At 53.4% G+C, this 13,751-nt stretch overlaps 6 protein-coding genes across 6 annotated transcripts; 4 read left to right on the forward strand and 2 right to left on the reverse strand.

The window, feature by feature from the left end:
* The first annotated feature begins 215 nt into the window (after positions 1–215).
* Positions 216–1,498, forward strand: PV06_05662 (uncharacterized protein). The gene is made up of 2 exons (XM_016406690.1): positions 216–453; positions 650–1,498. Exons 1-2 carry the CDS (start codon positions 337–339, stop codon positions 1,388–1,390), a joined length of 858 nt encoding a protein of 285 aa, XP_016262294.1. The 5' UTR covers positions 216–336; the 3' UTR covers positions 1,391–1,498.
* Positions 1,406–3,931, reverse strand: PV06_05663 (uncharacterized protein; the record flags this gene model as incomplete). Its single annotated transcript, XM_016406691.1, has 4 exons — positions 1,406–2,322; positions 2,482–3,387; positions 3,532–3,654; positions 3,707–3,931. 4 exons carry the CDS (start codon positions 3,929–3,931, stop codon positions 1,732–1,734), a joined length of 1,845 nt encoding a protein of 614 aa, XP_016262295.1. The 3' UTR covers positions 1,406–1,731.
* Positions 3,932–5,533: 1,602 nt separating this feature from the next.
* Positions 5,534–6,709, forward strand: PV06_05664 (uncharacterized protein). Its single transcript, XM_016406692.1, has one exon. The coding sequence runs from the start codon at positions 5,953–5,955 to the stop codon at positions 6,289–6,291; it is 339 nt and encodes a 112-aa protein (XP_016262296.1). The 5' UTR covers positions 5,534–5,952; the 3' UTR covers positions 6,292–6,709.
* PV06_05665 (uncharacterized protein) lies at positions 6,326–7,349 on the reverse strand. Its single transcript, XM_016406693.1, has 3 exons — positions 6,876–7,349; positions 6,622–6,825; positions 6,326–6,573 (listed from the first exon to the last, which is right to left on the reverse strand). Exons 1-3 carry the CDS (start codon positions 7,059–7,061, stop codon positions 6,484–6,486), a joined length of 480 nt encoding a protein of 159 aa, XP_016262297.1. The 5' UTR covers positions 7,062–7,349; the 3' UTR covers positions 6,326–6,483.
* A 96-nt stretch (positions 7,350–7,445) lies between these two features.
* PV06_05666 (uncharacterized protein) lies at positions 7,446–8,997 on the forward strand. Its single transcript, XM_016406694.1, has 4 exons — positions 7,446–7,966; positions 8,057–8,157; positions 8,210–8,233; positions 8,348–8,997. Exons 1-4 carry the CDS (start codon positions 7,947–7,949, stop codon positions 8,884–8,886), a joined length of 684 nt encoding a protein of 227 aa, XP_016262298.1. The 5' UTR covers positions 7,446–7,946; the 3' UTR covers positions 8,887–8,997.
* Positions 8,998–9,175: 178 nt separating this feature from the next.
* Positions 9,176–13,348, forward strand: PV06_05667 (uncharacterized protein). Its single transcript, XM_016406695.1, has 2 exons — positions 9,176–9,584; positions 9,910–13,348. Exon 2 carries the CDS (start codon positions 10,484–10,486, stop codon positions 13,115–13,117), a length of 2,634 nt encoding a protein of 877 aa, XP_016262299.1. The 5' UTR covers positions 9,176–9,584; positions 9,910–10,483; the 3' UTR covers positions 13,118–13,348.
* Positions 13,349–13,751: the final 403 nt, after the last annotated feature.

Consider the following 13,751-nt stretch of genomic DNA (forward strand, 5'->3'; position numbering starts at 1 on the left):
CTGCTAGAATCGGTTTTGCTGAATTCTGTGTGTATAGAATAAGAAGAAGTCAATACTGCGTAGAACTACGAGTGCGAGCACGAATACGAATACGATTGTTGGATACAAATCGAGGCTTATCACGATAAGAAAAAAGTCCCCGCATCCAGCGTCATAGGAAAAAGTTGCCCGGGGTTTCAACTCACGACGATAAGAACCAACTTTCCTACGGAGACTTGTAATATACCTGAACGACCTCGACCTCGACCTAGATAACAATAACACACACTCTCCCTCTCTCTCACAAACACACATATACATGTTTCTCCGCATATCTTTCTTGTTCGTAACTACCCAATGACAATGACAATGGAAACGACGCCGAACGTACGCATTCTCGTCATCAACCCCAACACGTCGACACACATGACGGACGCACTGAGGCCGGTCCTTGAAGATTTGCAAATGCCATTTGTATGTATTCTTCTTCTTCCTTGTCAGCCAGCGTCCATGGCCCTTTTTGGCGGGGGGGAGGGGGGGGGTATTGTATTTGTTACTCTCTGGACAAACTGGGCGACCGGTCAAAATATGCTGGACAAGACGAGTGATGGTGGCCCTGGCCCCAGTACTTTTATTGTTGGACTGACCAGACCACGTACGTTGTTCCCAGGTCCAATACACATTCTTCACATCCCCCACACCGGGGATCCCAAGTATAAACTCCCCCGAAGACGCCGCCGAGTCGGCAGAGATCTGCCTCCCTTCGTTGATCCCTCTCCTACCTCACCACGACGCCTTTCTCGTGGCATGTTACAGTCGACACCCTCTCGTCACGCAACTGAAGAGGGAATGCAAAAAGCTCAGTCGAGCGGCGACGGCCGGGTCCGAAGGTCGAGGGGCGAACAAGCACGTCACGGGGATCTTCGAGGCCAGCGTCCTGTCGAGTTTGGCGTTGATCGACGACGCTGAAGGGGAAGGGTTCGGGATAGTGTCGACGGGTAAAGTTTGGGAAAAGGCTTTACAGACTGCGGTCGGAGGGTTTTTGGGTGAGTCCGGAGACGGGGATGGGAACCCCACGGAAAAGTCGAGGTTCTACGGGTGTGAGACGACCGGATTGAACGCGAGCGAATTGCATGATTTGCCGGCTGACCAGGTGAGGGGGAAGATGATGGAGGCTACAAAGAGGGTCTTGAGGAGGGGCCAACAACAGCATGCATCTGAAGAGATTAAGTCGAAATCAAAGGTCAAGGCCATTTGTCTGGGTTGTGCGGGTATGGTAGGGCTGGAGGATGCGGTCAGGCAAGCTTGTGTGGAAGAGTTGGGCCACGAGGAGGCCAAGGACGTGTGTATCGTCGACGGGGTCAAGGCCGGCGTGGCCTTGTTGTGTTCTTTGGCGAGGACTGGGTTTTGAAATAACTAGTGGCTACTTTGGTACTCAAAGAAAAGCATGAGCGAGCGTTACAGGGTACATATACGCATATACATGTACATACAAAGCAAGCAAAAGAGCCAAGCAGAGCCTCGCATGATTTCATGGTTGATGCTGCAGAGGACAGAGTACGACAGACCGAAAGCCTCTCATAGTTGACAGGGGAAAGTAAGTGTACCCAATTAACAACACTGGTGATGTCCATGTCCGTGCATGGTCATGTTCCACGTTCACATATTGTACGGGGTACGTACACGTCATATCCATCAGGCATCTGAACAAAAACAAACACGCTTCGAGGCAATCACCCCAGTCGAGGACGATCACGAGGAAGCTTTGATCATGTCGGCGCCCTTTTCTGCCACGGCGTACGTACTCGCCATGATGTTTCCGGAGACGTGCCCGGGGAAGACGGAGGCGTCCACGACACGAAGGCCCCGGACCCCCTTGACCCTCAACTCGTTGTCGACGACTTCTCCCAAGGCGCACGTCCCGATGAGGTGGTACTGCGTGGCGATGTTGTTCCTGACGTAGTCGATCCGGTCGGATTCGGTGTCCAGGCTGGCTTCCGGGGGTGGCAGTTCACGCCGGTCCAGGGACTTTGCAAGGACCGGCTGTTTGGCGACTCGGTCCATCCAGCTCATGCCGGCGGCCAAGATTTTGGCGTCGACCTCGTTGCGGAAGTAACCCGGGTCGATCTCGGGAGCGGCCAAGGGGTCGGCGGACTTGATGTGGACGGTCCCCCGCGAGAGAGGGTGTTCCAGGCACATGAGCAGAGAAATCTGTTGGCGTCCCGGTGGTGGCGAGGAAAAGAATTGGGTCTGGTCGGACCCCTTGGACACGTCGAGACGGCAGCCTATACAGAAAGTCTGTAGGTTGGCAAAGGTTGGATCTCGGAGTTGATCGACGATGACCTGAGGAGAGGTCAGATACGTAAGCGATCACTCTCTTTGTTTCTTCTATCTTCTTTTTGGGGGGGGGGGGGGGGGGGGGGGGGGGGGGGGGCTGGAGTGGTGGACAACAACGTGTGGCACAACAGTTGGTACTTAACGAGGGGGTGAGTAATTAGATACCTTTTCTTGAGCCTTTTCAAAATCCGTCCTGGCCAGAGATTTGTCTCGAATCTCTTTTATCGTGGCTTCAAGTTCTTCAGGGGAGACGAGCGTGGAGTAAGATACAAACCCCATCATCATCCCGGGGGACGCGTAGGGCCCCTTTGCGCTCTTCTGGTACACGTCCTGTTGCATCTTCATAAACTCTTCGCCGTGGAGAGCGTCGAGCGAGGTGACGCCTGGTTTGAGATCGTACAGTAGTCCGCCGAGGACGTGGTCTTGGAAATTCGCACCGACGCCCTTGTTCTCGACGACGCACTCGACGCCGGCCTTTCGCAGGACGTCCGGGTCGCCGATCCCACTGAGCTCGAGGAGTTGCGGGCTTTGAATGACACCCGCGGACAGAACAACTTCGCGGGTCGCACCGACGGTGTATTTCTGCCCCTTGTGGACAAACTCGACGCCTTTGGCCGTCGTTCCGTCGAGGACGATCCGCGTGGCCTGGGCCTCGGTCAGCACCTTCAGATTTGGTCGATGTAGGTTCGGTCGCAAGTAGCCGGTCGCGGCGTACGACCGCTTCCCCGGGTCGTCCGCGCGATTGACCGCGCCCAGGCTGGAATAGAAGCCCATGTGGTCGCCGGACCAGGCGTCGTGGATGGTCTTCTTGGAGCCCGTCACGGCGTATGCAGCTTCGGCAAAGTCGACTTCAAAGGGAGAATACCAGTCATTGAAACTCGTGTGGATGGGACCGTCTTTGCCGTGGAACTTGTCACCACCTGCGATGGGCATGAATTGGGGATCGTCGTGGACGGGGGTCACGTCTAGGGTCTGATGTTTGCGGAAGTACGGCGCCATACCGTCCCAGCCCCAGCCTGGATTGCCCATGGATTCCCAACCATCGTAGTCTGCTCTGCTTCCACGAACATACTGTTCCGGTGGAGAAACTCAGCTAGGTGTCTCATCATGGCAGAGGGAATTGAAGCGGGACTTGGAAGGCAACAGACAAGAAAGATGACATTCTTGCCAGGGCAAGGAACAGGAAATGAATGGCATGAAGGTCATGAGACGTACCATTAGATAGTTGATACCGGAGGAGCCGCCGAGGATTCGCCCACGAGGCATCGAGTACACCTTGTTCCCGGCGTTGGGCTGAGGTGTCGATGTCATGCACCAATCGTACTCCGGACGACCAATCTAGGATTTTTTGGACTGAGCCTAGAGAAATCTCACACAGCACGTCACTCACCATGGTAGGGTAAAGAGCTGGCGTCGAGACCTTGGGATCGTCCATGCGGTTCTCTCCAGCTTCTAGTACAGCCACTGAGATCTTTGGGTCTTCTGTAAGACGAGCGGCAACACACAACCCTGCTGTGCCGCCCCCGACAACCACAAAGTCATATTGACGTGACACGAGCTCGTCGACCGAGCAGAGGGCATTTGCCCGGCCATTCATACCATAGGTGTTCGCCATGGTGCACGTTGGGCTCTGCACTGCTCGAGAAAGAGACACAAAAATAGAAGGAAGCCACCGACGAGAACAATGTATCTTGTTCGATACCGTCGTGACCTTGTCTACTTGGACGGAAATACCTTTTGGAATTTCGCGAATCCTGTCGAAGTTCGGGACTACGGACTTCAATTCTGTAGCATTTCGGTACTGCCGACTTCAGTTCTGTCGAGTTGGGCACGAGTATTGTCGAGTTCTACCTCCCCCGCAATCACGTAGTATCAGGGTTCAATGAACGCCGATGGTCATGTAGACCGAGGATGATATTTGCGGGGGAGTTGTCAATCACCTGCGAGGGCAGTGCCCGATCCCTATGAGAGGGTAAGCAAGAGAGGAGAGACATTGTCGATGAACACGGTCGAGCATTCGGAATCATGGATGTTCCACGGCCACGATTTATTGGTCGTCACGATTGACTCGCGGAAAACAATATCGCCGGGCCATTGTCTGTGTGTACGCCACGATAGCAGTGAGGAGGCAATGTTGAAACGGCCCAATGTAGCAACCGAACCAGAATTGGCTGGAGCTGAGTTTTTCAACAAGTTTAGAACATGATGAATAATGTCGGTCTGTAGTGTGGTCATCATGCTCCCAATTCTGTGGCTTGCGTCTTGAAGAGAGTCGGCTCGATTTCGTGATTCTCTGCACGTCAGGTTGATGTCCAAAAATAGGGTGGGCCAAAGCACTGAAACTGGCGTAGCTGATGGATTGAGGTTTCAGGGCGTAGTGAATCAATGCGAGTGAGAAGTGAGTAGAGGGTACTCCGTGCTCATGGTCTGGACTGCTGTACAGTATGTACTTGTCAAGGCTCTAGGCGATGGCGAGAGCAAGTTATCTGCACCTTTTACGGAGTACCGCGAGTAGGTTTGGGACGCCGGTATCCATAGGTAGTATCCATATGTAGACGCGGTGGTGGTGTTGTCGTGTTGTCTTGTTGTTGGTGGCTGACGCCGTCAAGGGTCTAAGGGACAAGTAAGTACTGTACCTTTTCTCTCTGGATCTCGGCGTTCCAACATGTGCTTGTTTTTAAGCCGGTGCCACGTACTCCTTTATCCACATATTTACGGTACATCCTTGTACAAGTCTGGCGCCCATCGCCCCTGTCGTTCCTATCCAATCCTACTTCATTTTCTGCTCGTTATGTCGCGTCGAGGCTGTGGCCGTGCATAGATTTTTTTTTCTGGTTCGCTTTGCTAAAATTTCCCACATCCCACCAGATCTCAGATGGCGGCGGCTGTGGCTGTCTCAATCTTCTTACTTGGGAAAATCGGTGGAAGTTTTCTCGGTGCTACATTCCTCCTTGTGGTCCCTGTCTTGAACACCCCTGCATCAGCCTCAGCATCCTGAATCCATATCTCCCAATACGGTGTACACAATCCGTGTGTATTTGCATGTGAACGCCATGTCGTATCTCTATTCAGACCAACGTTCTAGTTCTACTTGGGGCACGTCCCATTCCGAGCCAGTTTTATCAATGCCCATTCTTGTTGAACCCACCTGCGAGCCACCTGAGAATCATCACAGGTACAAGTATATCTCGGGTGGTTTCCCTCTGATGCCGCCAACCACTTCTCGATGCTCTTGATTTGCGCTCCGTCATCACACCGGCCAACATCCTGATTACTGTGTTCGATCGATCCCCATAGACCGTGATACAATCTTTGCCGTCCGTACCCGTACAGCATCTCTTGACACGGGTTTCACCCAATCCCCATTGTCACCTGTTGTGTTGGTTTGTGCAGAATCACCGGAGCTTTCGGCTTCCACCACACGAGCACATTACGAGTACAACTCACATCTACACATTCTCAACGTCAGACCGAATACCTCTCTCCACAAGTCTGTGCGGATACTTCCAGGAACATATCTTGAGACGAGCATCCCCCAAGCTTCAATCTCTCACTCTCTCAACCACACACTTCCGACTCAGCAGCTAGCCTTACGCTATTTGGAAATACATCGGTTCAAATCAACCTCTCTTCACCATGTTCGACTCTCACAACCAGAATCCCTTATCTTCCAAATGTGAACACGGCCTGCGAAAAGCATACCAGAAGGCAAAGGCTTCCAAGTCTTCCAAGCCTTCCACATCAGCGAAATCCACTCCTGCTTCCTCAGCCTCTTCTTCCCGGACATGTTCGGCAGCCTCACTGGCACCAACTGAGCCTGTTGCCGAATGGGCGCACCAAGTTCATTTGATGCAGAATCGAAGATACGACTGGTGTCAAGGTTGTCACCCCAAGGTGTCCACCGCACAGATTCCATCGCAGAAGATCCTGCAGAAACACTTTCAAAATCACGAACCTTATCACGCGTACCAATGAAGTTCGAATCTATTGTGGCATTTTGTTGAATTTAGCATGGAGTTGGTGAATGTCGAGAAAGAATCATATCTTGCATTGGCTTTGGGATGATGTTGATGAATCACGAATGTTGTACATAATGACAGCGGCTACCGTCATCGCTTCGACTATGACTATAATTCAAAGAAACTTGACTCATGACAAAGGCAGTCGTCAATGACCGTTTACTGCCGCAGTCCTGGCCTCTTTGAGCTTTTGGATTTGCTCTCTGAACATGCCCTCGTAGTCTTCTTGTCTGAATACCTTGGCTTCGTCAGTACACATTCAACTTCCAAGGAACACGCTTCATACCCTTGTAGCCTCAAGTGCACTTGGCTCACCCAGTTCTGGATCGGCACCGGCCTTCAACAGGAGCTTGATGATCTCGGCTTCATTCTTGAACACCACTCCTGCCAGTATGGACTGGCCTCGATCATTCAGTCTGTTGGGGTCTGCGCCATGCTGAACAAGTAACGAAGCGAGTGGCTCGTGGCCATGGTAAGATGCCAACATCAGCTGAGTAGCTCTGGGTCAGCCCTGGAGTGAGTACTAGTTCTGGTCCTTACTAGACTATCTCCTTTATCATTGGTCAAATTCGCCGGCAGCCCCTGTGGTAATGCCTGTTCGAAGATGTCCATCTGCCCATGGCGAGCTGCCTCGAAAAACCTTGATGCTAAGGCAATGGCCTCTGGGGGCAATTCATCGGCTGTCTGTGGACCGCCCGTGGCGCCTGTAGGAGGGGCTGAATCCATGGTTATGTTTTTCACTTAGTCCAGAGAGATTGAGCACGCTCTCAACGGGGGATCAAATCTACGAATCTCTTGCCATTGATTACGGAGCAGTCAGCATTGAATATAATTCTAGACAGAAAGCCCCGGTGAATGACGTCGTTGAAGATATCGCTTATTCAATGAGTAAGGTAAGGTGCAACGAACATTTAGCCTAACGTAGAGGCAACAATCTCAGTAACCCGAACATGAATCAATGCACGTCAAGCGTTAGTCCGAGATCCAGCACGATTGATACAGTACGAGAACTCCATCATGGCTTGAGATTCAATCCAAGTATTGAGAAAGCCATCTCCTCGGCCTTTGCTTTTATGGACAGCCTTCCACGTGATCGGTGGACTGGTCTTGCAAGGCTGAAGTGCCGTCTCATCCCGGGCAAGAATCCCGAATGAATATTAGTCATGCTGCGATGGCGTGATTTACGGGCATGATGATTTGTATACAGAAGGAAAATTGACACCACTGTGGAACTGACCACCAAGACCTTTTTCTCACAGCGTGCGGCCTTTGAACCCTTTCCCTACGCTTCTGCGCTCGAGCAGCAGAGAAGCACGCCTTCGCTGCCCCTCCAATTGCTCGCTGATGCAATCATGGGCCCCTCCACATCATTGCGCGGGCCACAGAAATTTGCCCGCCGCCGACAGGTGATCCCCGTCTACAAGACAAAAAGATTTGTCGTTATGCCTGGGCCGTCTTAGAACAACACGAGACTAATCTACAGTACTATATATCAAGCCCCCCGCCGTATTTCTGATCCGTCAATCTTAGCTTAACACAGTCAAAAGAGATACCCTTCGAGCACCGCCTTTTTACCTCTTAACTTCACGCAGTTCCAACACCGCAGTCACTATGGCCGACCGTCCAGAGCCGTACGTACCTAATGAATGATCCTCGAGCAGTTGGCGCAAAGCGACAACCGGCATCCTTCGCATCTTCCGCTAACAACACCGTTGCTACAGTCTCCGTCTGGGTTCAATTGCCCCAAACTTCAAGGCAGAGACCACCAAAGGTCCCATTGACTTCCACGAGTTCATTGGCGACAACTGGGTCGTCCTCTTTTGTAAGAGCTGAGATACCATAACCACTGAGGCGTCGCTGACAATGTCACTTAGCACACCCAGAAGATTTTACGCCAGGTTCGTACCACCGAACAGCCCACTATCCCTACCTCCATCGCACACATTTGGGCTCAAGAGCTTCAAAAGAGATGGGTAAGGCGCAATAAACGAGCAGGCGCTGACAATTCCCAGTGTGCACTACCGAACTAGGTGCTTTTGCAAAGTTGGAGCCCGAATTCGCAAAGAGAGGCTGCAAGTTGATCGGTCTTTCGGCCAACACGATCGACAGCCATGGAGACTGGATCAAGGACATCAACGAGATCAGTGGCAGCAACCTGCAATTCCCCATTATCGGCGACAAGAACCGACAAGTGGCTCTGTTGTATGATATGATCGACCACCAAGACGCCACCAACGTCGACTCCAAGGGCATCGCCTTCACCATTCGATCAGTCTTCATCATCGACCCCAAGAAGACCATCCGAACCATCCTCTCCTACCCCGCCTCAACTGGCCGAAACACTGCTGAGGTGCTCAGAATCGTCGACTCCCTGCAGACCGGCGACAAGCACAAGGTTACTACCCCGATCAACTGGGTGCCTGGTGACGATGTGATCGTCCACCCCAGTGTCAAGACGGAGCAGGCAAAGGAGATCTGGCCTGACATGAAGATTGTCAAGCCATACTTGCGAGTAACTCCTCTGCCCAAGGACAAGACCACCGCAGCTTAAAGGACGGCCTGAAAGAGGAGATGTATCGCGTTAGCAGCGTCAAGAGTTTTAGTACCGTCCACCTTTGCAGATAAAAACAGAAATTTATACATCCTTAAGTCCAATGAAATAGTCCTAGAGTCTCCTCACAAGTGACGACCAACAGTGTTAGGCGCGTAGTTGGCGCTTCGACTGAAGTAGATAGACGGATCCAATCTGTGTATCGATTGCATGTGCTCGTAAACGCGCGGCTTTTGGCAACCCACGATAACAATTCGCATCGCAACCAACGCGGACACAAGAGCAACCTTAGCATGCCAGGGCGCGACATCTCATCCCTTAATCCTGGTCAGGAGGAGGTACTTTGATCTCCTCTGACTCGCCGGTTTGCATCTGCTGGGATCCGGCTTGGCACCGATCTTCGCGGGGCGTGCTGCATGAAGCCTGTCTAGACCTGATGAGGGCAACGAACTCGCTACACAAATCGCAACTTAAATTCTCCTACACCACAGCCTTTGTTGTACAGGCTTGTCAGTCCCTTTCCGGCTTTCGAAGGCCTCTGCAGCGCCAGATAGCACAGACTGTGCTTCTCCCAAGGTCAACAAGTACGCATTTTGGCGTCGGCCCCTATTCTCAGGAAAAGGCCCCTCAAGTGACACCAAGCAAAGGACCTTCTTCAAAGACAGGCGTGATCCCGAGACAGGTTCTTTGTCCTGGCGGTAAGTGTTCCTCCTTTCTCGTCATGCATCGCACTGCCGACTTCCTCCTGTTTCCGATTCTCAATTCGGCTGCCTACTGGCACTTTGGGCGCGCAAGATCCTCGAGGACCTTTCCGAGGTCGCGAGGTCGAGATAGGGTCAAAATTGATATGCCAATAATGCTGGCTCTGTGTCAATGCAGGACTTGAGTTGCTATTTCATACTTCACTTGAGATCTCTCTTTTCCTCTTGCTTTGTCTTCTTTTGCTTTCTACGTTGTTTGACGGCTTAATATTGCTACTTTATACCACCTGATATGCTGTTGGATCGAGCTGATCATGAACAGATTCCGCAGAAAAAGCCCCCGGAAGAACAACAAACCTCTACAGATAGGTGGCTTACGTTTTTGGACATCAAGTTTTGGACTTTCGTCTCCAGAGGAACAATCTTGGCTGCACAACCCCGTCTCTCCCTCAGGCAGCAGTTCAAGATCTTTACTGCGATCATTTGCTCTCTGGTCGAATCAATCATCGAGCTCGGTTGCCGACGAAAAGCTCTGGAGTGGTGGACACCATCACGCCCTCACTGACGATCTTCAGCATCCCAGATTTGGTTCAGCAAACCCTGCTTATCCGGCGAACTCTGCCAGCAAATCCCCCAAGGCCAGTCGGTTGCCACGGTATGTGCCTATTGTAATCCCCGACTTTGCACAACCCTTCGCGAGAGAACTCCGCACGTGCGCATCGGAGTCGGATATTAATAGCCATCGATACTCGACCGCTTCGACTATAAAAGCATTGACGTACGAGGCAGCTCACTCATCAAATTTATCGAATGTAGTTGGCGCACCGAGGACTGCAACGGGCTCAGAGGACAAGAAGGACAACTCGAGCCTGGTTGCACGACAAGAAAATTTCACGATGAACAACAGTCAAGTCAGCCTTACGGCCTCGGATGTCAGTATGGAGGCACCCACCGGCTCTGCCTCGGCCACAAACGGAGCGGGAAACATTGGAACCGCACCAGGAGTCTCTCAACAGGGGACCGCGCCGACAAATCTATCTGGACTGGTGTGTAATGTACACAGAACCACGGGGCAAGAACCACATGCTCTTGTCGGGGCCACGACCACTATTCTGGGCGACAAACTGTACGTTTTCGGAGGCAGGATACATTCTAGAACGAAACCACAATTGACCTCGGACCTCTATGAGCTGGATTTGATTCACCGACACTGGAAAAAGATTGAAGCTGTCGGTGACATCCCTCCACCACGATACTTCCACAGTGTATGCGCACTGGGCGATGCGAAACTGGTCTGCTATGGCGGCATGTCTCCAGCAACTCACAAAAACGCGGCAAACTCGCAGGGTGGGAAGGGCGGAGTTGAACCACAGCCCGAAGTGGTCGTCATGTCGGACATCCATATCTTTGACGTCCCGACACGGAAATGGACGCTGATCTCGACATCAGAAAACCCTCAAGGGCGGTACGCACACTGCGCAGCCGTCTTGCCGTCGTCGGCGGTCTTCACGTCGGCGAACGCGCCATTGTCTGCCATCCAACACAACCCGTCCTCATCGGACCCCCATTCGGGCACTCTGGGCGTACAGCTCGACGGGAGCGGAGGCGCAGAGATGATCGTCGTAGGAGGCCAGGACAGCAGCAACAACTACATCGAGCAGATCAGCGTGTTCAACCTGCGAAGCCTCAAGTGGACCAACACCACCTCGTGGGATCGCAAGTGCGGAGCGTATAAGAGCATGGTGGCGCCCATGACGGGGCTGTCTGCAGAACTAGTGGGAAGAGGAGTTCCCCTCAACGACCCAGAGGCTCTGAAGATGACCAGAAGGCCCGGCACCTCGATGCTGATTTATTCCAATTACAACTTCCTCGATGTGAAGCTGGAACTGCAGATCCGGCTACCGGATGGCTCGCTAGTCGAGAAGCCGATGAGCGGCACCGTGTCGCCGCCCGGACTACGGTTCCCCAACGGCGGCATCATCGACGGTCATTTCGTGGTCAGCGGCACCTACCTGACGTCCTCCAAGCACGAGTACGCACTGTGGGCACTTGACCTCAAGACACTGACGTGGGCGAGAATCGACACCAACGGATCCATCTTCTCGCAAGGGAGCTGGAATCGAGGAATCCTGTGGAACCGACGAAACACGTTCGTCATCCTGGGCCACCGCAAGCGCAGCTTGGTGGACGACTACAACCACCGGCGCATCAACTTCAACCACGTGTGCATGGTCGAGCTCGAGGCGTTTGGTCTGTACGACAACCCGCGAACGGAAACACCCACGTCGTCGTACGTCTCGGTCTCTTCCCCAGTCGTGCCCACCTCGTTGCGGTCCAGCTTGCCCACACATCTGGCCGGTGGACGACCATACAACATCAAGGCCGAACAGTTGGGCCAAGCAGCACTGGGCTTGAGCGAGCTCTCAGACATGGAGATTGTGGCGCTGGGGGGCGAGAAGATTCCCTGTAATTCATTCATCCTTTCCCGACGATGGGGACCGTTCTTCAACCAACTCCTGGCCGAGTCCGCGACCACGAACGAAACCGTGAGCGCGTCGGACGGCGCGACCTTGCGACCCGGCGGTGAACGGTCACAGGCGAGCCGCAACTCGTCACTGACCATCACCCCCAGTGCGGCCAACGGGTTCGCCGGGACGCCGGGTTCTTCTATCGCGGGATCTGCTATCAATACCACGACGACGATGGGAGGGTCTGGGCCGGGGTCCGATCCCATCCTCGACCCTCAGCGCTCACTCAGTCGATCGACGACCCGGACGCTGGTCGAACTGCCCAACCCCACGTCGGTGCCGGCGTCGAACCGGCCACGGTCACTCTACCTGCCGCACATGGCGCAGACGATCCACCTGCTGCTGCACTTCCTGTACACGTCGTCCCTGCCGCCGGTGGGTTACCCCCTCTGCACGCCCCACACGCTCTGCTCGCTCCTCCAGATGGCGCGCCCTTACCAGATCGACGGCCTGCTCGAGGCCACGGTCGAACGGCTCCACGAGGCCCTGGACGGGCGCAACTCGGCCGCCGTCTTCAACGCCGCGGCCATGGCGGCGGGCGGCGGCCGCGGGCTCGTCGGCGCCGTGGGTGGGGGGTCGTTGTCGTCGGGCATGACGGGACGACGGGAGAGCGAAGCCACCGCCGTCGGTGAGCAGACGACCGCCGCGTCGTTGGCCGGCAAGACCGCGGGCCTGAAATTGACGACCAGCTACGAGGAGCCCAGAAGAAGGAAAGGTCACGGCAAGAGCAGTTCAACAGACACGGCGTCCACCTCGACCTCGACCGACGTCTCGCACACGGACCCGGAGATGTCCCCGCTCGACGACCCCGACGTGGGCGGCGGCGACCGAGGGGAGCGAGCCAGTCGGGGCCAGCAGGGTGACAGGGAGATTCGAGAAATGTGGACGGGAGACGTGAGCTCGGTGATTGGGTTGCAGAAACGTGGGTTGAGAGGGTTGATGGAGGGACGTAGGTTGAGGGAACGGGCCAACACGGGAGCGACGGGTGTAGATGGGATGTGATTTTGAATATTGAGGTACACATCCCCTACCATCCAGGACATCTACTTGTAGGTACCTACGGGGGACATACCAACATGCCAGACTTGTGTTGTTTGGTATATTGATCTGGCCACTAAATTTGTAAGTAGTACCAGTTTACTCGGGGCGAGGTTGATACGGCATACATCACCAGGTGTTTATGGAGTATGTTAAATTAACGGAGAGATGAGATAGTAAATAGATACAGTACAGTACTCCTTTTTGCTCGGTTCCTATTCTTTGATTGTGATTTACTCTGTACTCCGTACTCGTGCGGAATATGCAAATAACATGTGCTCTCCTCCGGTGGAAAATGACATGACATCGCGATCAAGATGCCTCGGCTCATTCTTTCAAACTAAATCGATTACTCGTACTCCGTTTTTATCTGTTCGCGACAATCAGATGACCAACTTCAGTAAAATGTCCGCACGAATGAGAACATCGACAAAGGCCGAAGCAGGTCAGCATCGAGCAATACCGCGCCCCCGGTCCTCCATTTTGAACTTACTTTAGGTTGGTAGGGTACGAAGTACGGAGACTCCGTACTGTAAGTAAGGAGAATGGGAAATAATGTGACAGGCCTGTCGTTTGGGTTGCTTGTCATCATCGTCGG

The sequence above is a fragment of the Exophiala oligosperma genome (genome assembly GCF_000835515.1).
Source record: "Exophiala oligosperma strain CBS 72588 unplaced genomic scaffold supercont1.5, whole genome shotgun sequence".
Classification (NCBI taxonomy): domain Eukaryota; kingdom Fungi; phylum Ascomycota; class Eurotiomycetes; order Chaetothyriales; family Herpotrichiellaceae; genus Exophiala; species Exophiala oligosperma.